The sequence below is a fragment of the Acinonyx jubatus genome, chromosome A2 (assembly GCF_027475565.1).
Source record: "Acinonyx jubatus isolate Ajub_Pintada_27869175 chromosome A2, VMU_Ajub_asm_v1.0, whole genome shotgun sequence".
NCBI classification, from domain to species: Eukaryota; Metazoa; Chordata; class Mammalia; order Carnivora; family Felidae; genus Acinonyx; species Acinonyx jubatus.
In genome coordinates this window covers 22,542,208-22,566,525 of record NC_069383.1, presented here as the reverse complement: position 1 = coordinate 22,566,525, position 24,318 = coordinate 22,542,208, and the positions used below count along the sequence as shown (strand labels likewise).

Genomic DNA, 24,318 nt, shown 5'->3' with positions numbered 1-24,318 from the left:
GTACACGGCGTTTCCCACATCCTTCTAGGCACCTGCCAGGCTCACCCGCCTCCCACAGCTCTCTGTGTGTGTCAGCTGTAGGGAAGGGTTAAGGTTGTTAATAACCGACTTCTAGATGGGCTCCATTATCCCAAACCTTCAATAGGGTTACTCACTTTTTTTGATCTCTTCTAGCTTCTCAGTGTATTTAGTCATGCTGTTACCTAAAAAGAGAATAAGATAGGCTTTTTAACGGAAGAAAATGAGTAACTCTGTATAAACAGAATGGAGTACAAGTGTTCCCTGAGCCTCCCTATCCTGTTCTTACAGAACTACAGTAGGCAAATGGGCCACACATACTTAAGAGTCTTTTGGATTATACAGCATCATTAAGTGATGAGGAATCAAGGAAAAAGTTTTGGCCGAATAAACACGAGGCAGTACGGATGATCACTTTATATTTAAAAATTTTTTATTTTTTTTTATTTAAAAAAATTTTAAACACTTATTTTTATTATTTCTAATGTTTATATATTTTTGAGAGAGAGAGAGAGAGAGAGAGAGACAAAGCACAAGCTGGGGAGGGGCAGAGAGAGAGAGGGAGACACAGAATCCGAAGCAGGCTCCAGGCTCTGAGCTGTCAGCACAGAGCCCGCCGTGGGGCTCGAACTCACCAACCTTGAGATCATGACCTGAGCTGAAGTCAGATGCCTAACCGACTGAGCCACCCAGGCGCCCCTGTAATTTTTTTTTTCAAGTCAAGGCTTTCCTCCTTTTTTTTTTTAAATTCCCCCATAACCTTTTCGTGAGGAAGATGTGCAGAAGAGAAGGAAAGAAGCAATGATCTCTGAATGCCTAAAATGTGCCGCTGTGGCTACCCAAGCAATCCCTTGCGCTGCACTTAGTCTTTGTGGTTTCCCTCGCTTTCCTGAACTTGGTCTTCAACTATTCATGCTGATGTTGCAGCCTGAACTAGACCACACAGTCTGTGCAGTAGTATTCATCACAGATTTGCTCTGCTGAGAAGTAAGAGCAAATTCCCACCACTGCGGAGAGCACCCAGCCCTCGTGTTCTACAGCCTGCTTCTACAATACCAGGCTCTCGCCAAGGTGGTTTGGAGAGTTTCCACACCCTAAAACTGGGCCAGGATCGTTTTGGTTTCCGAAAGAACGGAGGTCTAGTTCCCAAGCGAGGGGCTATTATTTTTTACTGGGCATGCTTCAGTTTGATTCAGTTCAGCACAGCAAGCTCTGCCTGGCATTTGAAAGGTATAGCAAAAAGGGAAAACCTGTCAAAAAGAATTTCTCGTTTCTAAAACCGTGCTCCTAACTTTCAAGCCTTGAGAGGGGCTCGTCAGATTCAGTCCCAACTTCAGATACAAGAAACGCTTCCAGTTAATGGCGTGGACTGATGTTGTTAAGGACCATCCTGAACTTTTCTGCATGGCTGAGGTCAGAAGTAGAGAAAGAAAATTTTTGCTCTGAAACCCAAAATACCTTTTCAAAAAACAACTTACATCACGTTAGTATTAAATGTTCACTTATGAATCCATCCGGGAATAAAATTGTGCTGGGTTAAAATTTTTTTTTTTTTTTTTCCCGTCTGAAGACACAACTCTCCGAATCAGGACAGTACAGCAGGACAGTACAGGTGTAGTCCTGGAGTCAGGCTGTTGCGGCCTTCCGAAAGCTCAGAGAGACAGGACGGTAGTCAGGGCCGCGGGAAGGCCTGAGCCTTCTCAAGAGAGGCACTAAAAACGCCTAAGATGTCCAAATAGCACCACAAACCAAGATTGGCATCAAATATGATCTTTTCTAGGTTCTTCAGACTGGAATGGATCTGAGATGGGACCAGATCTCCGGAGGGAACCAGGAATTCCTCCGGAACCTACTTCCCTCTCCCCCGCAATTTTGACCTGAGGCGGGAACCCCCCCAGTCAGCAGTGTAAGGGAAGAAGTGAGCTCTTCAGCGACCCGCCATCTTACTCGTCAGCTATTGTACATCATAGCTTTTGGTTCCGCGCTCCCGAGATCCTACATTTGCGTGTTTTTGGCGTGGCAGTTGGTTTCTTTTGGCTGGGGCAGCTTCAGGCAGTCTCCTCACAGGAGGCTGAGGTGCAGGAGAGATGACTGATTTGCTCAGTGACACAGCAAATTAGAAGCTAAGCCAGGATTAATATTCCCCACCTCCTTGTTTGTAACGCGGCTCACAAGAACAACACTGCTTCTCCAGTTGTGTTGGTTCAAAAACACGGTTTCACGGTGAGGTCAATACGGAGGGAGTGTTACTTCCCTAACAGGGGCAGGTGGGAACCATTTTATGCTCTGAATTCCCCAAGGCATACCACGCATGGAAAACAACAGCCAGCCTTATTATATGGTCTTTATTATCAAAACGTTGCATTTCCAATCTACAGTGGTGGCTACTAGCAAGAGTGTCGCAAGTCCACTTCTCCATCAATTATCAACATTTTCGGACTCTTCCCTCCCCCCCCACCCCCGCACTTCATCTTTGTAGCAACAGAGCCTCACAACAACCCAGTGAGGTAAGGCTGTCACTCCTCCTGTTTGTTTTTCCCACCGAAGGAGAAGGCAGGGAAAACAGTCTTTTGCAGAGGTGTACAAATACTTGGCACAATTAAGGACAGATCTGAGAGGGCTACCGAGAAGACGGTCTTTTCATGACAGACATTCATTCTGTTCAAGTAGAGGGGGAAAAAAGAAAATGGAGGATGTCTGCATTGTTTCAGCTGGAGGAAGACCCGGGGATGGCCGACTCATCGAGGCAAAAGGAAAAAAAAAGAAAATCCTTCAAAACGATGGTAGAAAGTACGAGATCTAGTATTTTACCCTCCTTCATACGCTGCTTGTATCTTAACTACACAGCTTATCTTACTGGATCTAACTGCATCTGAAAGCAGGTTTCTGACTACCTCTTAAAAAGGCCAGAAGTGAGTCAATTCCATAATTGGCTTATTTATAAATGCAGCTTTGTTTTATAGAAGAGGAGTCTAAAAGACTATCGGCAAACCAGTTCTTTTTTAACTGAAATTACACGTTGCTGCCAGATAAATTTTCCTAGACAAGACTTTGATTAAAAAAAAAAAAAACAAAAAAAAAATGTCATCGGCTCCCCGCTGCTTCGTGACTGAAGTTTAAACTCCTTGCTCCAGAGCTGAAGGCGCCGACGTCTCACCTGCCTCTTCAATCTTGCCTTAATTACTAAACTTGACAAAGTCTGCGTTGGTCTTCTGTTCTCTAACAGGTCATCTTGTCCATGTAATCATAATAGCTCACCCAGCTGGAAGTGACCTTTCCCTTCTCTGAACTTCTCCAGCACTCAGCTCCCCACTCACAAGGCATTTATCATCGCGCCGCCTTATTTGTGTGCAAGCCTTATCTACCTTCTGATACGGAGAGCCAAAGGCTGTTTATGCTCGCGCGCGCACACACACACACACACACACAGAATCTCTATCTCTTCCGCTGTCTAGCACGAAAGGCACTCGGAGTCACTGGCTAAGTGAAATTTACTATGAAGACGTATTGTCTGAAGAATCCTTATAATAAATTCTTTTACAACACAAATAATCACATCCCAACTTGGCTTGGGTTTTTGTCCACCTGATTTGCTTTAAGCTCTGCACGACCTGATCTATTACCACCCCTGTATGTACGATCTGTGTGACATCCGTATTGTTTCAAGGCTCAGGTAGCCTCGAAATGCTTAAGGTGCTATTTAGCTTCTACTTAGCTTATAAACCCAACTCTATCAATAGTGTTACGCAAAGACAGAGTACAATCGATAAACTGGGTGACTCATTCATTAGACTTTTTCCCTTTCTTTCCTTATTATTTAATAACATTATTTGTACTGAGCCAGTACGAAGAGCAAGTGATTTTGAGCAGCAGTAATCTAAAGTGGGCAAGATTTATAAGGCACGAACTCAGTTGCTAAGAGACAACTCCATTGCTTTATTTTTCTTCAATATTTCCCTCCTCTCCGGAGAAGTTCTTTTGGCTTAGAAGGAGCAGAAAGCGTGAAAAGAGGCACAGTGGTCCTTTGTTAATCTCAGTAAGTTATATGAGTATATAGTGCTTTCTGCTTTGTAAGAGGCTTTCACATACATTTCTTCCTTTGACATAAAAAAAAAAAGGACAGAATTAAATACCAAATAAAAATGAAGAGTACCTAGTCCGTAATGGGTTTGAGTGCTTAAGACCAAGGCTATCAGCAAATATTCAGGAAAAGTAAAGACTAAAGAAGAAAACAGGAAACGACTAGCTTGTGGGGAGAGAACAAGAGTAATGGGAATTTACAAAAAAATTAACAACAAGGCTGGAAAAGACTAAGTGGAGGAAATCTAGAGAATTCTAGGAAACTGAAGACATTTCAAATATGAGACTGCATCTAGACTGAAATGAGGGGATAAACGCAGGCGATAAAAGAGTGTGGGACACTGACAGAGGGAGAGCCCTGTGGTTTGGCAAGTGTCCCTGAATCGGCCTGCAGTGCTGCAGAACGGAAACCCACAGAGGGTGCTTGAGAATACACAAGAGCCCTGCGGTGGAGACTGAACAAAACGCCGTCAGGGATTTCATCGGAAGCGTAATCCATTCATGGCACAGTCTGGCAATGCTGGGGAGCGGGTAAGACACACCCAGGCACCTATGGAACAAAAGAAATATTTGAAGTTCAAAACAATTCTGCTATTTCCCGCCATGGCTATACATCAGTGTTTGGGTTTAGAGGAGAAGTGGAGTCAGGAGCATAGAAATCAAAAATAATCTTTACCCAGGAGGAAGATAGCAGTCTTTGAAGAACTCAGGAGGTGATGTGGGTGAAGACTGGAGATACCACGCAATTCTTGATTTCTTGTGATTAACTCTGAATTGCTCACTGTTTGGTAAGAAAAGATTAAAGACCCATCTATTTAGCCTAGAAATGAGGAATGTTCACTCACACCTGTGCCTGTTTCTACTGCTGTGACTGTGGACCTTAAAAACCTACCACTCGGGCTGTGAGGTTATTCTTGGGCTCCCTTAACCAGGACTCCTCACCCTTCGCACCTCCTGGCACCCATACAAGTGGTAACATTTGAGTAGAATGCTGGCATAGACGCTGGCTGTCCCAGGCCGATGGCTACCCAGAGAGCTAAAGGGACACAGATCGTGGCACGTAATAGGCCACGGCACATCAGGTGGATACTTTCTCTGAATACACAGGGAGGTGAGTCATAAGAATGCACAGAAAACACATGAAAATAAAATCCTCCCCTGAAATTGACTTTAAAATAATTTCTAAATTTGAAACAACAAAAAAATCGAACACTGGAATAAGATTTCTCTCCCACACTGACTTTAAAATACTTTTGAGTTTTAAGCAACGAAGTACACTTTGGCCCTTCCAAAAGCTATTATAAAACTGGTTTGGGAGACTTCTGCCTCCAGGAAGATGAGTAGGTGTACTTTTCTCTACGCCCCCAGCTAAGCACAACAAAAATACTAGACCACTCAGTAGATGGGAGGAAGTATTGGCAAATCATCCTTCTGATAAGGGCCTAGTACCCAGAATACACCAAAGAACTCTTAAAACACAACGATTAAAAAAAAAAAATTAAAAACCGGGCCAATGATTTGAACAGATAGTCCTCTATGGGAGATACACAAATGCCGGTAAGCACATACAAAGGTGCTCCACATCATTAGACATTAGGAAAATGCAAATCAAAACCACAATGTGATACCCCTTCACATCCGCAAAGATGACTATAATCAAAATGACGGACAGTAACAAGCATCGTCAAGGACGTGGAGAAAATAGAGCCCTCCTACATCACTAGTGGGAATGCAAAGTGGTGCAGCTGCTTTGGAAAACGGTTTGGCAGTTCCTCAGAAAATTAAACACAGAGTTACCACGTACGGTCATCCGTGACTCCTAGGTATAGAACCAAGAGCATTAAAAACATATGTTCACGCAAAAATTTGCACATTAATGTGTATAGCCGCGTTACGGCCAAAAAGTATAAACAATCCACATGTCCCTCAACTGATGACTGGCTAACCAAAACGGGGAAGATCTATACAACAGAATATTATTTGGCGGTAAAAAAGACCGAAGTGTTGATAGATGTTGCAACAGAGACAGACCTCGAAAACATCATGCTGAGTGAAGCCAGACACAAAAGGCCACATATTACAGGATTCCATTTATATGAAATGCTCAGAATAGACAAACTCGTAGCTACAGAAAGTAGGTTAGTGGTCACCAGGGACAGGAAAAAGTAAGGAATGAGAAGTGATTGTTATTGGATATGGGCTTTCTTTTGGGGGTGACAAAAATGTCCTGCAATTAGACAGTGATGATGGTGTCACAACCTTGTGAATGTACTAAAAACCTCTGAATTGCTTAAAAGGTTAAAAGGGTGAATTTTATGGTAGGTAAATTATACCTCAATTTAAGAAAATAACGTATCAATGCGCCTGGGTGCCTTAGTCGGTTAAGCATCTGGCTTTTGATTTCAGCTCAGGTCATGATCTCACGGTTGTGAGAGGGAGCCCCGGGTCAGGCTCTGCACTCAGTGTGGAGCCCGCTTAAGATTCTCTCTCTCCCGCTCCCTCTGCCCTTCCCCTGCTCTAAAAAAAAGTTAAAACAAAAAAAAAAAAAAAGAAAAAAAGAAAAGAAAAGAACGTATCAATTATAAAAAAGATTAAATAAAAAAAACCCCAAACCCTGGACATTATGTATAAAATATAAGACAAGACTGATAGGTTGGAAAGAGAGAGGCAGACTGGCTAGAGACCTCGGGACCCAAGAATGGCATAATGGTTGAGTTACTTAGCTTTTTGTTTTGTCTGTTTGTCTGTCTGTCTGTCTGCTTGCCTCATATATCTTAGACTTAGAGCTAAAGAAGCCAGCAATCCAGAAACACCAATGGACAGACAAGAAAAAAAGAATCCCCATCAAAGCCTGCTGTCCCCGCCCAAAGGACTGGGAAAGGGGCAGCCTAGCAAGCCAGAAAACTGTCAGACAGTAACTGCTTTTACTCCAGCCAAACACCACCCTCACCTGGCAGCAAAGGTCAAGTGGGGAGCCTTGATTTCCATCCTTGCTGGGCTATGATGTGGTGCCATCAAAGCGCGGAAAGAGGATCAAGAAGGTGGGGCTGGGAAAGTGCTCAAAGATACAATGGCTGAAGACTCCTCAGATCTGACAAGAGACATAAACCTATAGATGTACCCAGGAGCCCAGTGAATGCCAAACCGGATAACCCAAAGAAACCCACGTCACGATACATCATAATCAAACTTTTGAAAACTAAAGAAAAAAGAATCTCGAAAGCAGCAAGAGAAAAAATGGTATCTTTACCTATATAAGAAAAACAGTTCAAATGACAGCAGATTTCTCATCAGAAATCATGGCAGCCAGAAGGAAGTGGCACAGTATTTTTCAAGGGCTGAAAGAAAGGGATTGTCGACCTAGGCTCCCACACCCAGAGAAAATACCCTTCAGGAATGAAAGGAAACCAAGACATTGGGCAGATGAAGGAAAACTAAGAGAGTTTGTCACCGAAAGACTTGCCCTAAAGAATAGCTAAAGAAAGTTCTCTAATCGGAAAGCAAAAGGAGGAACCTGGGAATTTCAGGAAAGAAGAAAGAATACAGAAAGCAAAAGTATGGGTATATACATTTTTTTTCAAGTGCCTATGGGATATACACCAAGATAGACCATATCTTGAGTAATAAAATGGACAACGATGCATTAAAAAAATCAAAACATACAGAGCGTGTCCTCCAACCACAATGGAATCAAACTGGAAATCAAAATAACAAGAAAATCTCCAAACACTTGTAAACGAAACAACACACTTCTAAATAATCCATGAATCAAAAAAGGAAGTCTCAAAGGAAATGAAAAGGTACACTGAACTGAATGAAAATAAAAATACAACATATCAAAATTTGCCGTGACACGGCTAAAGCAGTGCTGAGAAATTCATCGCACGAACTATGTGTATTAAAAAAAAGAGGAAAAGCCTTAAATCAATAAGTTAAGCTCCCACCTCAAGAATCTAGAAACAGAAGAATCTAGAAATGCAAAGCAGAAGGACAGAATAATAAATATGAGAGCGAAAATCAATGGAATTGGAAACAGAAAAAACAATAGGGAAAACTGATGAAACCAAGAGTTTGTTCTTTGAAAGGATCATGGACAAATGTATAGCAAAGAAAAAAGGGGGCAGATGCAAATTAGCAGTATCAGGAACAAAACGGGGGCTGGCACTTCAAGAATCAGCAGGATAATAAGTGCAGATGACAAACAGTCCTGCTCACGTAAATATGAAAATTCGGATGAAATGTACTAATTTCTCAAAAAACACAAACTAGCACAGCTCACTCACTAGAAAACAAATAATTTGAATATTCTCCATAACTATGAAATAAACTGAATTCAAAATTTAAAAACTGTCAGAAATCTCCTGGTTCAGATGGTTTTACTAGAGAATTCTACCAAATGCTTAAGAAAGGATGAACACCAATTAACCAACTGTAAAAATTAACACCAAGGTTTTGTTTTGTTTTCGATTCAATCTTTTTCCTAATGGGTATGTTATTTCCTTAAATTGAGGTGCCATGTACATACAATAAAAGGCCACCCTTTTAAAGCGTGTAATTCATAATATACAATCTCTTCCAGAAAACAGAACAAGTGGAAATACTTCCCAACATTTTATGATGCTGATGTTACGCTGATGTTTATGATGCTACTAACACTAGACAAAGACAGGAGAGCTTGGGTGGCTTAGTAGGTTAAGTGTCCAACTTTGGCTCAGGTAATGATTTCACGGTCCAGGAGTTCGAGCCCTGCGTTGGGCTCTGTGATGACAGTTCAGAGCCTAGAGCCTGTTTCTGGATTCTGTGTCTCCCTCTCTCTCTGCCCCTCCCCTTCTTGCACTCTCTCACTCTCTCTCTCTCTCTCTCAAAAATAAATAAACGTTAAAAAAAATAGAAAAATAAAAAACTAGGCAAAGACAGTCCCCCCCCCAATAGAATTACAAACTAATGTACCTCATTAATACAGACACAAAAATCTTTAACAAAATAATAAAGAGAACTGAGCAAATGTAACAAGAATTATACACCCTGACTAAGTGAGGTTTAGTCCACAGATGCAGCAATAGTACAATATTTGCAAATCAAGGTAATCCATCCTATTAACAAGCTAAAGACAAAATCATATGATTCTATCAATTGATGCGGTAAAACCATTTGATGAAATTCAAATCATACATGATGGAAAATTCTCACAAAAATAGGAATAGGAGGAAACTTCCTCAGACAAATATGGCTCACACTGTACCTGATGATGAAAGACTGAATGCTTTCCCCCTAAGATCATGAAAAAGACAAGGATGTTCACTCTTAACATTCTTATTTGACATAATTCTGGAAGTCCTAGCCAGTGCAATAAAAGGAAATAAAAGACATGTACAGACTGGCAAGAAGAAATAAAACTATTCTTTTTTGGTAGATGACACCATCATCTACATAGGAAAGCCCAAGGAATCTACCAAAAGACCCCAAACAAACAAACAAAACTCCTTTTGTACCTAATAAGTGAATTTAGCAAAGTCCCAGGATTCAAGAGAAACATACAAAAATTAGCTGTATTTCTGTATGTTAGCAATGAACACAGTAACACCAAAATTAGCAATACAATACCATTTACAACTGCTCAAAAAAAAAAAAAAATGAATACTTAGGTGTAAATCTAACAAAACCTGTACAGGACCCTTATGCTGAAAACTACAGTATTGATGAAAGAAACCAAAGAAGATCTAAATAAATGGAGAGACATATAGTAGTCCCCCTTTATCCTCAGGGGATATGTTCCAAGACCCCTCCCCTCAGTGGACACCAGGAACCATATATAGGTACTGAACCCTATACACACACTATGTTTTTCTATACATACATACCTACCTATTATAAAGTTTAATTTATAAATTAGGCACAGTAAGAATTTAACAACAATAACTAATAATAAAAGAGAACGATTATAATACATACTATGATAGAAGTTATGTGAAAGTGGTCTCTCTCTGTTTCTCAAAATAGCTCATATCCTTGGGCGCCTGGGTGGCTCAGTCGGTTACTGCCCCACTTCGGCTCAGGTCATGATCTCAAGTTTGTGAGTTTGAGCCCCCCATCGGGCTCTGCGCTGACAGCTCGGAGCCTGGAGCCTGCTTCAGATTCTGTATCTCCCCATCTCTCTTCCTCTCCCCAACTTGTCCTCTCTCTCTCTCTCTCTCAAAAATAAAATAAAAGAAACAAAAAGAAATATCTTCTACCCTTCTTGTGACGATGTGAGATAATACAATGCATGATGAGAAGAAGCGAGGTGAATGACACAGGGGCTGCGATGTGGCATGAAACTACTATTGACCTTCTGAGATACGTCAGGAAGAGGAACACCTGCTTCCGGACCGCGGACGACTCTGGGTAACCGAAACGGTGGAAAATGAGATCTCAGAGAAGTGGGGGGACCAGTGTCCCCTAGTAATGGGTTGGCAGACTCAACATAGCAAAGGTGTCAGTTCATCCTAAATTGATATACAGGTTTAACGCAACTCCTATCAAAGTCAGAGCAATGCTTTTTTGTACGTGTAGATAAGATTATTCTAAAATTTACACGGGGAGGCAAAGGGATTAGAATAGCTAAAATAATTTGTAAAGAAAAATAAAGTGGGGGTAATCAGTCTAACCAATTTTAAGTATCAAATTTACCATAGGGCTACAGAAATGAAGACTGAGATATTGGCAGAGGGACAGACACATAGGTCAATGGCACAGAATAAAGAACCCCAAAATAGATCCGCATAAATAGGCCAAACTGGCTTCTGATAAAGGTGAACATACAATTCAATGGAGGAAAGGCAGCCTTTTAACAAATGGTGCTAGAGCACCTGGACATCCATAAGCAAAAAGTTAATCCTCATCTAAGTTGCACATCTTATGTAGAAATCACCTCAAGGTGCATGGCGGACTTAACTGTAAAACCTAAAACTATAAAACTTTTAGGAAAAAAGCACGACAGAAAAATCTCTGGGATCTGGTCTCGGTAAAGAGTTCTTCGATTTGACAGCAAAAGCAGGATACGAAACAGGAAACATTGATAAACTGGACTTCGCCACAATTACAAACTTCTACCCGTCAGAAGGCCCTGTAAAGGGAATGGGAAGACAAACTACAGACTGGAAGAAAATATTTGCCATCCATCCAACAAAAGGCCTGGTGGCTAGAATACACGAGGAATATTCAACACTCAAGTTAAAAAGCAAACAATCCAATCAGAACACAGGCAAAAGACATGAACAGATATTTCACGGAAGAAGACACACAGATGGCAAACGCAAATCAAAACAGCAATGAGATACCACTGCTCGTCTATCAGAATGGCTAAAATTAAAAATGGCAACACCACCAAATGCTGGTGAGGATGTGGAGAAACTGGAGCATTCAGTCATCGCTGGTAAGAATGTAAACCGGTGTAGCTATTCTGGAAAACGGTTTGGCAGTTTCTTAGAAACCTGCAAACGCAACTATCATCCGACCCAGGAGTTGCCCCTGTGGGCATTTATCCCAGAGAAACGAAGACTTAAATTCACCAAAAAAATCAAGACATGAATGTTTATAGCACCCTTATTTGTAACAGTCAAAAAGCTGGAAACAGTCCAGATGTCCCTCAACAGATAAATGGTTAAACTGTGGCACATCCATACCAGGGAATACTACTCAGTAATAAAAAGGTATAAGCCAATAAATGCAGCAACCTGAATGAATCTCCAGGGAATTATGCTGCGTGCAAAGCCAATTAAACAAAAAAAGTTGCATATTGTATGACTCCATATATATGGCGTTTGTGAAATGACAAAACTATAGAAATGGAGAACAGATCTGTGGTTATCAGGGGTTAAGGAGGGACTGAGGGTAGAAAGTGGGTGGCGATGCCTTTAAAAGGGCAACAAGAGGGACCCTAGTGGTGAAGGAAATGTTCCCTATCTAGACTTGTATGTATCAATGTCAGTATCAGGGTTGCGATACTGCAGGATAGTTTCCGTAAGATGTTACTATGGGAAACTGGGTTAAGGGTACATGGAATCTCTCTGTATTATTCCTTAAAATTCCATCTGAATCCATAATCGCTTCAAAATAAAAGGTTTAATTAGCAAAAACACTACTTTAAAAACCCGACGATATAAAAGGATACAGGCAATTACTATGTATTATAAAAAGCAGACTTGAGTCTCTCAGTTTCAAAAAAAATTGAAATTACTATCAGGTACTACTATTAGGTCAAATTTTGGTTATGACTTGGGGAGTTGAAGGGAAAGAAATGGGTTTTCATTTCTGTCAATTTCCAGGAGAAAAAAACCCAAAGATACAGACCAATCTGTGTATCTGAGGTAAACCTCAGGTCTTAACACCTTTAATTTTAAGAAGGGTCCAAAAGAAATGCATTCCTTTATAGCTGTCTTTGAAATATTGTTTGGACTCCTCAGAAAAAATATGGCGTCCTTCACAGAATAGCTTATTCCAGAAGGGTGGGTCACAGCTGCAGTTAAAGGGAGACAGGAAGACACGGAGGAGTTGAAGGAGTTGAAGTAGAAGGAATGAGGCTGGGGGGGCGGGGGGGAGGGAGGTGGGACAGCTGGCCTAAGGGACAGTGGCCAGGACTTCACACCAGATCCCCTGGTGTGCCATCGACTTCCTCACCCTGCATTCCAATCCTAGTTCTGTCTCCTTTATTGAACATCAAGCAAATCACATCATCTCCGTGCCTCAATTTCAAGCAAATCACATCATCTCCGTGCCTCAATTTCCTCCTCCTCAAAAATGGAGCTAAAAGTTTCTACCTCCTGTCAAACAGGATATTTGCAAGGATAAGTATCTGTACGGCCTGGAAATGTTTGAAAGAAAGGTCCCAAGAAATAGTATCTGCAAATGTGGTTCATTTAGAACATTCAACTGAAAGTCTATTTTATATGGGGAAACCTGCATAATGGAAGACAGTAATTTTGAAGGAGACTGGTGAAAGGGAAAGACAAAATGAATGAACTTTAAACCAAGTCGGTAGCTCATCTATATTTCTTCAGTTGTCCTCAGGTTACTGACGGCAAATTCAGCACTGCCCAAGCCATGTGGGGCCCCAATCCACCAGCAAAACCATCTTACTAGAACGGATTGTCCATAGTAGACGTTAAAGGATTGGAAAACAAAACGATTAAGAAACCAAAATCTCACAAGACTGCAAATCCACTAGGGACCTAAGCAGTGGTCTGCATCGTGCCACTGAAAAACGTTAAGAGCATGGAAATAAGCAGCGATGCGACTCTTCATTTCATTTTACCTGAAGCACTAATTGAATTTTGCCCAGTAGTTTAGTGATTCACTCAGGTCTGTCTGCCTGCACTTGAATCTAAGCTCTCTGATTGCAAAAGTCACAAGTCGCACTCATCTATGTCCCACGGTCCATAACTTTGCGTGTAGTTGGCGCTCAGCGACTACTGAATTGAACACATGCTCACAAATATTATCTACCACTCCTAGCTTGAAGGAATATACTTAAGTTGTTCCAAAGCAGAGGCCGACCCCCTGGTATTTAGCTTCAGCCTTGTTAACTTATCGAGCAATGTTTTTTATCAGTTTCTCAATTTATCACAAGCTAAGGTCTGTAAGTGGAAATTTTTACTGATGATCTGGGGGGGAAAAAAAAGGTTTTAAAGAAAAATTCTGAGCCCAGAAGGACATGGGGCAAGACAATGAGAAACTGTGCGCTTTACTGATATCGGGCGTAACAGCCTGCTTCTTATCAATAATTATCGGATTTTTAAAAAAAGTTTTAATTTTCTAGTATTTACTCACCAGTATCCAGTCTTGACTTGATATGCTGATACCTTGGGTTTTGTGGTATTCTTTTGGTTAGATACTAAAAAATAAGAAAATTCACAAAATAATCAGGTTAATGTAAAAATAAGGGTGACAAAGGTGGGAAAGAGTCAGATACTTAAAAAACAGAACAGGTGATAAAATTTCACCAAATTTAATGATTTTTTAAACATTTATTTATTTATTTATTTTGAGAGAGAGAGAGAGAAACAGGAGGGGCAGAGAGAGAGAGAGAGAGAGAGAGAGAGAGAGAGAGAGAGAGAGAATCCCAAGTAGAGTCCGCAGCGTCAGCCCAGAGCCCAATGTGGGGCTCGAACTCATGAATTGTGAGATTGTGACCTAAGCCGAACCAAGAGTCGGATGCTTAACCGACTGAGCCACCCAGGAACCCCAAATTTTATCAAATTTAAAGAAGGAAAGAGCCCTAGAGGTCCAACTGTCCATTCAATCTAGGACTCTTCGCCACAGCATTTCCATAGGTGAGAATGGTTATCTTGTTTCCGTCAAAATATTTTCATTTTTTGTCAAAATAATCTCATGGCCCTATATAATTAGGAAGAAAAAAAAAAACCTCGTAAAAATTATTTCTGACATCGAGCCCAAACTAGTCTCCCTTTAGTTCCATCCAGTCCACTGTCACAACCCTGAATGAGACACACTCCACCCCCGCCTCAAGAAATCTGTTCAAATAACTAAAGGCAGCTCTCTGGTCCTTCTTTTTTAGTTTTACTCTTGGTATGATGAGGCCATCTCCTCTGGACACCCTTTAGATTTTCTCCACATCTCCCCTAAAAAGTAGCTTTTGGACCCAGACCTGAGCACGGCGCCCAGATGCTACTAGGCCGGGACCCTGCTTGGCAGTCCTCCCCTGCTGCTTGCCTGGAGTCTGAGGCTCCACAGTTGGCATTGCGATGGCATCTGCTCTCGGGGCCACTAAGGCTCATCATGGGCCCAGGGTAAGTTTGTGGTCATCAGAGAATGCCTATGTCAGGTCTCCCTTGTCCTGTACTCTGGGAGGGACCTCTAAATCCGAGCACAAGACCTTTACCCATATTAAGTTTCACTGGCATTTGCAAAAGCCATCCAAGTGAGGGAAGGCTAGTGAATCGACATTTCAAGATCTAGATTTCTTGGGATGCCTGGGTGGCTCAGTAGGTAAAGCATCTGACTCTTGGTTTCGCTCAGGTCATGATCTCACAGATTGTGGGTTCGGGCCCCACATCAGGCTCTGTGCTGACAGCATGGAGCCTGCTTGGGATTCTCTCCCTCTCCCTCTCTCTGCACCTCCCCTGCTCGCTTGCTCGCTCTCTCTCAAAATAAATAAATAAACATAAAAAAAAAAAAAAAGATCTAGCTTTCTCGCTCAGGCTTTTTTCTGGTCTACAAGTATGAAAATCGTATGTTCAGTCACAGGTAGCTGTGGAATACGAAATTAAAATTGGTTAATACTTTTCTGGCTTCGTCTTCTGCCACTCTCACACATGACCCCATGTTAGCGTTGCCCGAGTGCTCCCTTAATTTGCTGCACTCCCTCAGATCCTCAGGCTTAGCAAATGTCTGCCTAGAATGCCTTTCCTCGACTTGTCCTCGGACAAAACCTTACTTCCTCTGTAAGGTGTCCAAGGTGGAATTGGGCATTTCCTCTCCCAGGCTCCCAGAGTACCCTGTACCATTGTTCACACCCCACCCTTCTCTATATGCCCTTGGAGGCAGGGACAAAGACGTACTCATATCTGTGCACACCCAGGACCTAGTACGTGGTAGGCACATTTATTGAGATGCAGTCAACAAATGAATATCTAGAATGCAAAGTATATTACAGTAACTACCTGGTTCCTTGGAAGGGAACACCAAACTTTATTATTATTTCTTGAGATTATTTTTATGTATTTATTTTTTTTAAGTAATCTCTACACCCAGTGTGGGGCTTGAACTCATGATCCCAAGATTAAGAGTTGTGTGCTTTACCGACCAAAGAAAAAAAAATCCGGTGGAGAACTAAAATGTAAAACCCCTATCATATGCTCTTGAAAACACAGTTAACCACAGCATGTCCTGTTGGCCAGAGTTTTGAATTTCAGAGACTAGGAAGAATTTCTAAGGACTGGGGGCACCCATAGAGAATTATCAACTTCTAATTTTGCCAAGAATGGTCTTTTATTGTTATTAAAAAAAACTCATGACGTTGTCTCTGGTTTTCATTTCACTCTAGAGAAGTAAAACCTTTGTCCTGAATGCTTAGCATTGGGCCTCAGATGTGTGTGTGGAACCCCTAAGCTTTTTCATCCTTAGAGAAAGCCTGGAGAGCCCCTGTTTCCATCTGACCAGTAATCTACTGTCTTTAAGACAAACTGACTCTAACACCAATTCCAACTCCGGAATTCCTAGATGAAGATGGAGAAGATTCTTAAGCGAGAGAAGGGAAATATTTAAAGACTAAAAGGGGGAACTTTAGGGCAAGATATCCCAGAAGAAGACAATATCATAGCAAAACAAAACGAAACATCAAAAAAAAAAAAAAAAAAAAACCCAGAAAACCAGGGAAAACATGTGTCTGGTAAATTGAGTCAAGAAAAGCTAATAGTAGAATTCAGTTATCTTAGGCTAAGGGATTTTTTTTTCATTTTTTTCTGTACTCTGTATTTTTATAATTTCTATATGCTATTTCCTGTTTTTACTTTTCTTTTGTTTTGTTTTCTGCTAGTTTCCTAGCAAAGTGTCTTTTGAAAAACTCCAGGCTAGTCTCTGCTGAACCAAGGGGATTTGTCCATACCTAAGCCAACATAGCTAAGAAGTGAGGGTGTCTCTGGGGACCAGGTGTGGTGGCAGCAGAATGATGGGGGGGGGGGGAGTGTGGACAGCTGCAGTCGCTGGGCCCCTCCCGCCCCCGGTTTTCCCTTACATAGACTAATGAGAAATCCATATGCTGCAGTAGAAAAATGTAGTGTCTCTTTTCCATTTTCCCAATCTGGTCCAACTTCTCGTTCCTGGCTTTCGAGTGCCAACCACAACGTAAAACTCTAAGGAGACCATCACAGATTTTATGGAACTTTCATACTTTTTTCCTTAAAATTCTTGTTTTGGGGGTGACTGTTTCTTGACCTACTGACCAACTGGCTTTTTCTTTTTTTTCAATTACATACACAGGATGGAATGGTGGAAAGTGAAAGAGCTGAGAAAAGTTCTTTCAAGAAGGACTATTCATTCATTCATTCATTCATTCAACAAAGCCTTATTGAGCACCAACCCTTCAGCAGACATTTACTGGGTGTCTACTAGGAGTGAGCCGCCATGCTAAGCACACAGAGCCCTCCAGCTCTCAGTGGTGCTGGGAAGAAAGACAAGTGAACAAAGACAAGTGACTAAAAGAGTCAAGAACTGTGTCCTGAGCCATGACTTCCAGGCTGAAATCTGAGGGCTAAGAAAATGAGTCAAGCTAAAGGAGTGGTAAGTGGAAGGTAGGGTTTCTGGCAACTGGTAGACCTGGAGCATAGGGGACAACATGGGGTCAGATGAGACTGAAGAAGCGGGGGGGGGGGGGGGGTGGCGTTCATAAAGGGCCTTGTATCCACCCATGCTAAGGAACCTGGATTTTTTTTTCCTGTAGATGACTATCCTTAAATGGGCAATTTTGCTGCCCCCTTGCTCCTGGGGACAATAGTCAATGTCTGAACACCTTTTAGGTGGGTGGTGGCTGTGGTGGGGCTGCTATTGGTATCCAGTGAGTAGAAGCCAGAGATGCTGCGAAACACCCTACAATGACAGTCCCCCACAGCAAAGAATTAGCTGGCCCAAAATGTCCATAGGGAGAAACCTTAGTGTAGACGATTGGGGAGTTACTGAAGAAAGTAAGAAGAAAGTAAGAAGAAGTGATGGGATTATATTTCCATTTTAGAAAGCGCATTCTGGCAGCATTCTGGAGAGCTAATAGGATCATAGTCAAGGATGGAGGCACAAAGATCAATTAAGAGGTAGGTGTGCTAAGAAGATCTATGAGGCTAAGAAAGTGGCAGAAGAGATGAGGAAGAGGAGACAGCTTCAAGATGTAAAATCAGTAAGATTGAAAACTGACTGGTATAACAGGGTGAGGACAGTGTTACCATTCTCCAAAAAAGGGAATTAAGGAGGAAGCATACATTGAAAAACATGAGGTTTTTCATGTTGAGGCATGTTCAGTGTGACGTATCTGTGGGTTATCCAAGACGGAAATGGTGAGCTGGCTATCTGGGTCTGGAGATCAGGAGATCTGGGGTTGCAGAAAGAAGGTTTGGTGATTGTCAGCATAAAGGCAGCAGGGGAAGCCATAGGAATGGACAAAATCACCATCAGGGTCCGTTTAAGATGAAATAGCCCAGCACTTAAGGTCTGGTAGAGGAAAGCACCATGTTTGAGACTCACGAGTGGCCAGAAGAAAGTGGGTCATGAAAATTAAAGAAGAGTTTCAGGAAGAAGGGAGTGGTCAACAGTGATCAATGCTGTCAAGTCCGAGAACAAGAGGTCAAACATGAACAAGTGAGCAAGAATGAAGGCCAAGTAAGAGAATAACAAAGTAAATTTGGATTGAACAAACCAGAATGTTGTTGACGGCCCTGGTGGAAGAGGTTACAGTAAATTGACAGAAGCAGAAGCAAAACAGCAGGTTGTATGAGATGGGGAGGGAGGAAAACACAGGATAGCAGCCAGATGGCCTTTTTTTTCCTCCTTGAGAGTTGCTAAGGAATAAGTTTTTCTTGTTGATTTGTTTTGTTTTGGAAGAAAGGAGAGATTTGAGGATGTTTAGAGGCTAGATAATAGAAGTTGGAAATGGAGCAAGAAGGTATGGAAATGAGGGAGTGGGAGAGGATGAGGCCCGGAGCCCAGGCAGAAGGCTCAGCTCTGGATACTGGCTATGTATTCAAGATAAAGATACCAGATAGGCGATCACAATGAAGTTCCTCGGGAGGAGGGAGGAAGCTAAGAAAGTTCATGCTTGTGATATGATCAGGGGCTCTTGGAGAGCAATCAAAAATGTGAAAGACTCTTTGAGGGCTTACATCTCTAGAAAGGTCCAAAGATAATGTCCTCCCCGTGTGGCCATGCCTCCCCAGCTACTTCACTTCCACTCTGCTTTCAAGACCCAGCACAAACATGTCTTCCAAGAAGACTCCTCTGAAGGCCCCAGTCAGATGGACATCTATTCCCTACCTGGACTGTCACGGCTCTTTGTACTAATCATGATTACTCCTTGCTTCCGGCACTTGGGACATGGCTCTACCTTCCAGATCTCTGCACCTGCTGTGAGGCCTCGCACCAGCAAGAGCAGTCAGGACTGCCTAATGGATGGAGATGGTTCTCACACCTGAGCAACACACAGCATGCGTGTCAGCATCACACGACGGCCCTGGGAGTCTGAGGCAAAGGGAGCACTCACACACGGCTGGGGGATGTGGGAGACTTTGCGGGAGAAATGGCACTGGAGCTGTGTCTCAAGGGTTGAACTTCTATGGATATGATGAGAGAGGAAACAGGTGGGAAAAGCATTCTGAGTGGAGGCAATTCTAATAGCAAAGCCACTTTAAAGGCAAGTGTAAAGAACAGCATGTTTTCGATTTGCGAAAGAAGGTACAACAACCGTAATGAAGGTAGCCGATGCTAACATTTATTGAACGCTTAACCATGTTGTCAGGCACTCGACTAAGCATTTCACCTACATTATCTCATTTAATCCTCACAACAGCCTGTGAAGTAGATACCAGCATCATACATAGTAGGAAAACGGGCACAAGGTGGAGTGACCTCTCGAGGTTACTCAGCAGGTGAGAAGGATGGAACCTGGATCGAAACTGGGTCGTCTGGCTCCAGAGCCTCCATTCTTCCACACTCATTCCAGGGTTCTGAAAATCAGATCCTCTTATGGATTTTTGATAGTCCACGAGTCCTGTGAAACTATGCAAAATTTTGTGTGTGCATTTTTATGGGGAAGGGAGTCCTTGTTTTCACCAAATTTGCAAAGAGATTTGTGACCTAAAAGGGGTTAAGAACCAGGGGTATATGAAATCCTGTGCTGTAAAGTGGGACATGGATAGGAAGCAGGCTCCAAGTAGAGAACCCTGAATGTAGACGAAGGGCCTGGAGCAGGCCCTGAAGACAATGGAAGGTACCAAAAATACTGAGCTGTGAGCCACATAATTGCAAGAGTATTTTCGCAGATTACTAACACACAATTTATGAATCCATGGATGTTGGAGAGGAAGGGAAAAGTATGAGAATCAACAGTGGGATTTTTTTGAAGGAAAATCACTAGAAAACGAGTGGCATTGTCCGAATCTCAAATCATTCAAACACGAATGAGCTTTTTTGACTTCCCACCTCTCTCAAAATGGAAATCACAAGGTTGGTTGTATTTCAATGGCAACATATGTAATAAGATTTGCCTTTAAAGGATTTTTGAAAATACCATTATACATTTTGTTCAGAATTTCCCTATTTATCTCCTTTGTATAGACAGGAGGTCCATCAAATGAAGGAAATGAATTCAATCTTGAAAAGAGCCTCATTTAAGGCAATCTCACACTTAACATAGGTCTTTTAAAGAGCTTTTTTTTTTAAATGGGAGTTTTGATCTGGCCCAATTCTACTGATCTCAAACACTAACCCGGACCCTGTATGCACATGCAGCAGCCCCTACTTTGCCAGCAGCTACTACCTATGGCTGATTGTATTTCTCAAGATGTTTGCAACAGAATTTCCCATCTCACTTACACTGTGATGTTGAGACTCCTCCCATGGTGGGGTGGGGCCAAAGTCTCCATCCCCAGCCCCACTGGAATCTGGATGGGTTAGTGAGTGTGATGGAAGTGCTGCCTTATGACTTCTGAGGCTAGCTCCTAAAAGGCAATACAGCTTCCACCTACCTGTCCTGGGACATTTGTTCTTGGAATCCAGCTACCATGTTGTGAGAAAGGCCAAGCCACACGGAAAAGGCCATGTGTAGGTAGTATGGCTGACAGCCCCAACTGAGGGCCTAGCCAACAGACTGTATCAATGGCCTTGAAGAAGCCTTCAAGTTAGCTCTAGCTCTAGCTTCTGTCTGCCTGAAAAACCACAAGAGATCCCAAATGAGAAGTGCCTAGTCGAGCCTGGTCAGCCTCCAGGACCGTAAGAGATCATAATAAAATGACTATTATTTTAAGTCACTAAACATGGGGTGATTCATGAGGAATCAATCTATAATCGGAACATATATTCCGATATATAATTGGAACACCCTCCCCTCACCGCTTCCTTTCTAGCTAAGCAACTTGGGTGGGGCGGGGGGAGGGGACCCCTACACTGGGTATCTGCACTTTACTCCTCTATCTATTGCATTGCAACATGGCTACCGTCCCCACTATTCTACTGGGGTTCCTATGGCAGCTGGCCAACATCAGAGATCCCCTAATTGCTGAAAAATGGCTCCTTTTCATTCTTTAACTCACTTGACCTTTCTGTACCATTTGGCACTGCTCTACAGCCCTACCTTCTTCAGTTTCCACTCCCTTGGCTTCAGGGATACCTCTCTCCCCTGATTCTCCAATGACACATAGATCATTTCTGTCAGCCATTTAAGCACCATGTTCGCCAGGATTCCATCTTCTCAATCTATAGCTTCTCTGTGGGCCAAACACTTAGGTTGAATTCCATTTGTATGCTTCTGAAATCCAAACAGGGAAGTGTAGCCTGACGTCTCCTCCCAGCTCAGCCATATATTCATGTATTCATTCAACAAATGTTTATTTGCATGCCAGGCAGTGCGGCAATGCATACAAGTTTATGTTCTTGTAAGTATGCCAGAAACAAACAAATAAATAATTACAGATTACAAATAAAATAATCACAGATCATGAGCTACTGGAGGAAGATAGCATATTGAACACAGGCCTTTAATTTCACTTCCTTCCAAAACCTCAATTTTGTCTTCTATTGTAAGGACATAAAGCTCAAAAAACCAGAGAGAGTGGGAGAAGGTACAGCAATAGATTTTTGAAGTCTAGAAAGCAGATCAACAAAGGAAAAGGACTTGACTGATTCAAGAAAAATCAAAGGGAAGGCCAAGAACAATTCTTAAAAGGCTTAGGAAGTGACAGCTCCAGGCACCTCCAGAAGTGGGGAGTAAAAGGAGGGGCTGAAATAAGGAAGATTATTTGAAGGCTGATTGAAAAACAACTGGATCTCCAAATCCCTGTCCCCTGTGTGCCCCTGAGTGACCTCCCCTCCTCCACCATGGCAGATCTCTATAGATTTATTCCCTGAAAAGAGTTTCTGGACTGGGAGGTATCCAGACAGAGAAAGGCAGAGATATCATTACTGAAAATAGGGGCATTAAGTGAATGATGCATACTAATGTTGAAATTTAGCTCCTAGCTCTAATTCCTCCAGGAATTCAGTTAGGCTTTTATTCTCAGGAGACTGGAGGAATTCTCTGAGCAAAATAACCAGCCTAAGAGGAAAGAGCTGAACCTACAGATTTGGGAGGATAGTTCCCCAAATCATGGCCCAGTGAGATCTTCCTGTAGTTAGGCTCACCATCAGCAAGTCCCTCTCAAATATACAGATTCAAATCACCTGTTTAAGTTTCCTTCCCAAAACATAAATAATTTAGGATTAAATTATTTATTAAATTATTAAATTATGTATTAAATTAAAGAAGCCTGAGAACATTGCCATGAAGTGAATTGTGTCTCCCCCCCCCCCCACCCCCCCAAATTCATCGCAATGTTCTCAGGCTTCTTTTAATTCTAAATTATTAATTTATGTTTGGGGGTTATATTGAAGCCCTAATCCCCAAAGTAACTGTATTTGGAGACGGGGCCTTTTGGAGGTAATTAAGGCTAAATGAGGTCATAAGGGTGGGGCACAAGTGTAATAGAATTAGTGTCCTTATAAACAACGACACCAAAAGAGCTCTCTCCCCTCTGCACAGGGCACACAGAAAGAAATCTAGTGAACACAGTGAGAAGGCAGTCATCTACAAGGCAGGAGAGACCTCTCACCAGAAACTAAACTGGCCAGCACCTTGATCCTGAACTTCCCAGCACTCCAAAACTGCCAGAAATAAATTTCTGTTGTTTAAGCAACCCAGTCTGTGACATTTTGTTACGGTGGCCTGAGTTGACTAGTACAAACATCTCCAACAAACCAAAAAGAAAAATTGCAATAGGGAGGAAATACACTATGCAGGGAAAAAAATAGGTCAAAAAACTATCATTAGAGAAATGAAAACATATATCCACACAAAAACTTGTACATGAATATTCATAGTAACATCATTCATAATAGCTCCAAAGTAAAAACAACCCAAATGTCTATCAAAAAGAATAAAAGAAGTATGTCTACGCAAAGACTATTATCCAGTAATAAAAAGGAATGAAGTACTAATACATGATATAACATGGATGAACCTTTAAAACATTATGCTAAGTGAAAGAAACCAGTCACAAAAGGCATTTTGCATGACTCCATTTATATGAAATGTAGACAATAGGCAGATCTACACGGAGTAGATTAGTGATTGTCAAGACTGGATGGGGAAGACAATGGGAAAATTGGGGAGTGATAGTTAAAGGTTACAGGATTTCTTTTTGGTGAAATGAAAATGTTCTGATCAATGATGATTGCACAACTCTGTGAATATATTAAAACCAGTGAATTGTATACTTTAAATAGGTGAATTATATCTCATAATGCTGTTACTAAAAAATGAAAACTTGACAAATTAAAAAAATTTTAAAAACTTTAGCTCCACAACCATACCAAGTACTCATGTAAGCGTTAAAAGAAAATAATTAAGTTGGGCTGTATTTGTCTGACATGGAAAGATCCCCAAGACTTATTGTTAAGTGCAAAAAGCAAGTCAAAAAGCCATATATCAAATGTTATAACATTTGGGTAAAACAAAACCACAAAATAAAATTCTCTCTTTACACACACAAGTGTGTGCGCACACACACAGACACAAATGCAGAGCAAAAGTTTTGGCAAAGATAACTGGAAAAAAATTATAAATAGTGATGCAGGAAAATTTTCCTACATATTTACAAAACCTTATAAATAGTACAGAATAAAATAAAGGCAGATAGAAACTCCAGGAAAAACAAAAAGTGGTAAGAAAGAAAATGTAACCGTAATGATTACTGCTTTGGCAATAATCAACATTTACACAGTAACTTAAAAAACAAACACACAAACGAAACAACAGTAAAAAAAAAATCCAATTAGAAATCAGGCAAAAGACAAAAACAGATATTTTGTTGAAGAAGATATATAAATGGGAAATAAGCACGTGAGAAAAATGTAAGATGTTCAACCTCAGTATCCATTGGGGAAATGCAAATTGAGACCACTATGAGATGTCACAGTGCCCCTATTAAA

The 24,318-nt window shown here is 41.6% G+C and overlaps 1 protein-coding gene across 4 annotated transcripts in view; it reads right to left on the bottom strand.

Moving 5' to 3' along the window:
• The window catches only part of CEP41 (centrosomal protein 41), a 46,382-nt gene that overhangs the window by 18,287 nt on the left and 3,777 nt on the right, over positions 1 to 24,318 (bottom strand). For 3 of the 4 annotated variants that reach the window (XM_027075481.2, XM_027075482.2, XM_015071057.3), the window contains 2 exons: positions 13,906 to 13,969; positions 156 to 203 (listed from right to left, as the gene is read on the bottom strand). In XM_027075481.2, the coding sequence (XP_026931282.1) occupies positions 156 to 203; positions 13,906 to 13,969 (112 nt within the window). The remainder of the gene's footprint in view (positions 1 to 155; positions 204 to 13,905; positions 13,970 to 24,318) is intronic. The other variant, XM_027075483.2, reaches the window with a different exon arrangement.